This window comes from Penaeus monodon, chromosome 13 (assembly GCF_015228065.2).
Source record: "Penaeus monodon isolate SGIC_2016 chromosome 13, NSTDA_Pmon_1, whole genome shotgun sequence".
Classification (NCBI taxonomy): Eukaryota; Metazoa; Arthropoda; class Malacostraca; order Decapoda; family Penaeidae; genus Penaeus; species Penaeus monodon.
The window spans coordinates 51790689-51795881 of NC_051398.1; the positions used below are offsets into that span (position 1 = coordinate 51790689).

General features: G+C 29.0%; 1 protein-coding gene across 2 annotated transcripts in view; it reads right to left on the reverse strand.

Annotated features, from left to right (window-relative positions):
* Nucleotides 1–2225: 2225 nt before the first annotated feature.
* Nucleotides 2226–5193, reverse strand: part of LOC119580450 (probable alpha-ketoglutarate-dependent hypophosphite dioxygenase) — a 7261-nt gene continuing 4293 nt past the window's right edge. For both annotated transcript variants that reach the window (XM_037928601.1, XM_037928600.1), the window contains one exon: nt 2226–4207. In XM_037928601.1, coding sequence (XP_037784529.1) covers nt 4007–4207 — 201 coding nt within the window. In that variant the 3' untranslated portion in view covers nt 2226–4006. The remainder of the gene's footprint in view (nt 4208–5193) is intronic.

Genomic DNA, 5193 nt, shown 5'->3' on the forward strand with positions numbered 1-5193 from the left:
TACTATTAACTTTACATGGTCATCATCATCACCATCATCATAGTTGTAGTTTTATTGTTGTTATTATTATTGTTACTGTTGATCTATTATTATTATATTATTATTATTATTATATTATTATTATTATTATTATTATAACAATGATATTGACAACAGTAATCTTAATCAAAATGACAATAAAGGTAAAAATAATGATAATATTAATATTAGTTAACGTTAGTAGTAGTAGTAGTCATTATTATTATCATTATCATTATCATCATCATCATCATCATCATCATCATTATCATCATCATCATCATCATCATCATCATCATCATCATCATCATCATCATCATCATCATCATCATTATCATCATCATCATCATCATCATCATCATCATCATCATCATCATCATCATCATCATTATCATTATCATCATCATCATCATCATCATCATCATCATTGATACTATAACTATTATTGTCATTGTTATTATTATTTTTGTTTTTATTGTTGTTATCATTATTACTATTATAACTATCAGTATTATCATGATGCTTATATATTATCGTTTCTATTATTATCATTATATCATTATTATAGTTATTATGGTATCGTTATCATTCTTCTTCTTCTTCTTCTTCTTATTATTATTATTATTATTATTATTATTATTATTATTATGATTAACATCATCACCATCACCATTATAATAATCATTATCATTATTTTTATTATTATTATTATTATTATTATTATTATTATTATTATTATTATTATTAATATTATTATTACTATTATTATTGTTGTTGTTGTTGTTATTGTTGTTGCTATTATTATTAATTCTATTATTATTATTATTATTATGATCTTTATTATTATTATTATTATCATTATTATTACTGTTATTATTACTATTATTATCAATTTTCATTATTAGTATTATCATTATCATTATAATAATCATAATCATAATTATCGTGTTATCTTTTTTTACTAGTAGTAGTAGTAGTAGTATTACTGATATTATCTAGCATTATTATTGTCATTATTATAATTACTATTCTTGGTGCTATCATTATTATTATTATTATTATTATTATTACTATACATATTATCATTGTCCTTAGTTTCATTCGCATTTTTATTATTATTATTATTATTATTATCATTAGTATTATTATTATTGTTGTTGCTGTTGTTATCATTATATAGTAATAATCAGTTATTATTACTACAATTGTTATTAATTTTTTGCTGTTGTTATTGTAATGTTAAAAATACATAACGATCATTATCATCATTATTATTTATTATTATTATATATTATTATAATTATCTTTATATTTTGTTTTTTGCTATGTAATTTTTCAATCAATATTACTTATAGTTTTATGGACTTTACACAGAGACGGATCTTATTTATGATGAATTTCAAGACGCATTTTTTGGAGCAACCCGACTTCTCTTTATTCTGCAAAAATCAAAAACATGTAGTTGATAAATGCAACAAGAAAGAACTATTTCTGAGATTGCAAGTTCAGGTTCTCTTTTCATCTAAGTCTAGTTCATATTAATCTACTGTCTTGGATGAAATTTCCTCATTAACCCATTCAGTATTGAATGTTCAAATGTTTGAATATGCACAGCACACACTTTCAATTAGCGAAGGTTTTCATTTGAGAAAATTTACTGGTGTCAAAAAGTGAAATATACAAACTTCTTGAAGAGTTAATCTCTCAAACCCATGCATGCCAGGAAGACATCTTATTACATCATGAGAGACCACCCCTTTTGCCAGGATAAAATCCCTTTATCATACACTATCAAGCCTGTTCTAAGTTGTCCACCCTAAACAGCTGTATACTTGTTTGGTCCTAGCTGCATTTGTTGAAGAAATAGTCCCTCAAAAATAAAGTAAAAGCCTTTTTTTAAAAAAGCCTCATTATCTCAAAAGTTGTTTATATCACAGCCGGATGGATAGAGAGCAGAATAATTTTATGTTTCTGTGCTTCTGATTTTCCCTCAAGCAGGTGACTCCACGTGCCCCTTGATGTGTTGTTTATAATTGGACTGATAGTGTTAAAAGTGCCAATTTATAAACTGGTCAATCTGTTAGCATTGTCAACTTTTACAAAAACTTATTTTATTATCTGCAATAACTAGTATTGTAATTCACATGATTTAGCTATAGAACCAGATTTTGCTATGAAAAATATCAAGGTTCAAATAAAAGACTAAGAGTTTCTCCTTTGTTTGTTCATAAAACATAAAATCTCAATACAAAATTCAACAGAACAGCACCAGCAAGTGGGACAAACTACTGTAACAAAACAAAAAAAAAATCCCAAAAGATTATAACCAATATTAACATGATAGCTGCAACAAAATACATTTAAGTCATACATTTGTACATGAACAGGATGGCTAGATTTCTTAACTGCATGGATAGTTTTACTTCTTATATATTCTCTAATAAAAGAATCTACTCTATATCCCAAATTATTAAAAATTCTTTGGGTTTCCTGTTAATTTATTTGTACTTTGCTTTCTTCTTCCATTTTTTTACTTATTCTGCTTATTTTCAAATAATTTACAACCTTTTTCAAATGACAGGGTATTTTTTTCCCAATCATTATACAATTATTTGAAATGAATACAATCAAATAACTTATAAATCCTTGTAATATTCACCACAAAACTACACATATTCAAACATTATAATATTGCTAGTATACATAGTGGCATACACTCATTACTTCTCTATTCTTGTTTCCATTCTGGTATAAACATATTATTTATGTGTGAAAATCATACAGGAATCAAAGGTTAGTCATATAATATGTTAGTAGTAGCATGTATAAATGCACTACTAGCACCACTGGGTTAGTTAAACCTGTATATTGCACAAATCTTATATAAAATCTTTCCCTATATATGATATAATGTTAGTAAAAGGTTTATAATGCATATAATAATGCCATAATAATAATATGGCACAAAATTGTGTACTTGTACTTTTGTGATTCTTGTCCAGTGAAACAACTTCTATCTCAAACTGTGTTTAAAAATCTACAATACAATGTTATTGCAACCTTTTGGTAGTTATTAAGAATCTCTCACTTTAGGATACAGTTAGTTATGACATCAAGGAAAGTAAATTTCCTTGTCTCTATAAAAAAAAAGAAAGATAAAAGGCTATGCACCTACTACATGCACAAATGGCCAAAAAGTTATATAAAACAATTGCACTAGTAACCCTATTGTGACAGACAGACTGGCCACATAAACACTTCTGGTCAAACTCCCAGGCTGGTTCAAATCACACATATGAGCACATGGCTGTTTCTACCTTCTTGAACCTATATCAAAGGCAGTATGGGAAATCAGTCTTTATACGGTCTCCCTGAACCTGAGATTCCCCCGACGACTGTGCCAGAAGGTAGGTATACCCAGATTCTGCCATAGCTGTCAACCACCTTCCGTTCTGCCCTGGACCAGGGGTGTTGCAGGTCCAGGGAGAGTCCGATGCATAGATCCCTAGACTGCCCCTAAATTTATGGTTGAGTTAAGAATTTTAAGGGTGACTACATAAAATCTGCATCCAACTGTGTTTTTTAAGGTACAAATTTATGCTGAGAACCCTATCAGAATCTATTATTACTGTTAACAATTACAGGCTTATTTTGTGGAATGGAAAATAGACTGGACGGGATGATAATGTAATTGCTAGAAAGAGGTTGAATGGTTAAGGCTAACCATAAAAAATGTGTTCCAATTATATGTACCTTATGTACATACAGTAAAATGAATTACAGTTCAATTTATAATACCATATCCATCTTCAGGTTTCCTATAAAAAAAATTGTGACATATAACATACGATAAAAAAGTAAAATACTAAAAATAATAACAGTAAAATAAACTTTTGCACAACTAAGCCTTCTCCATCAGTGTACAAAACACAAATAACCACACACTGAATACAGACACCACATCTTCCTGTTCTTCTGTCTCGATGCTCTAGTCCTCAAAGCGTTTTGTGACATCCGCGAGCCGCCACAAGCACTTCCCTCGCAACACCATCTTCTGGCACGCTGATTTATGCATATCGGCCATGGGTGTATCATCGGCCGCCATCAGCTGGATGAGAAACATGCGGCGAACCCTGTCACTGGTGTTGTCATACGAACCGTGAATGAGCAGGTACGAGAAAATGACCACCTGGAAGACAATACAACACTGGGTTTCAGTCTGACTTCTCAACTCTATTTCACAACTACATGAAAAAACTGACATGGTTAGTAACATTTATTCCTTTGCAAAGAAAATACCTAATCATGGTGTCTAAGACCTTATCAATACTCTCTTCAACATGCACATTAACATAAAGCATAAAACATTCCATAAATTTCCAACACTAAAAGAAAATATGGAATTGTATAGGAATAGATTTACATCTGATGAATGATAAATATAAATATAGAAAAAAAAAAAAAAAAAAAAAAAAAAGTATAGGCATAAATAGACAAAACAATAAAATATCACTGCACACTAACTATGTATTCACAAATCCAAAATCCTTCGAACCCAATCACTGTCCTAATTCTACAGAAATTCAAGATGCACAATAAAGTCAACCATACATATAACTATATATATTATCTAAACTCAAGTAGTATCTTCTAATAAAAGAATTAAGAGACAAAAAAAAAAATAATGAAACAAGTTATTCTACTATATTTTTTTCCTGCCAAGTTTAGCATTCTCATTAATGATAAAAAAACATTTATTTTCTAAGAAATAAAGTCTGAGATCTCAGGGGCAGTATCACTCCCATATCAAACAAATGGTACATATCATAAGCAAAATAGATACCTTCTCGATATACTAAATTCCATTCTTCACAAATTTTCATAAATTAATGCATTCACTTATGAACAAGATGCACAACTAACTTTGTTTTATTTCCTTATCCAGCCATTACTATCAATCTGCTGTATTTCTCATTATCTTCTTTTTCAATAACATGAGTAATGAAAAAAGTCATCCACAAACATACTTTGCAACATGATTTTCCTCTTTGATGACCTCAGTTTCCTTTAAAAAACATCACAAGTTTCCTTCCTCAAAGTATTGCATCAATGATCTCAAACAGAGCATGAAGTTATAAAAATCCCAGATTCATACCCACTGTCTTTGTCACTTTA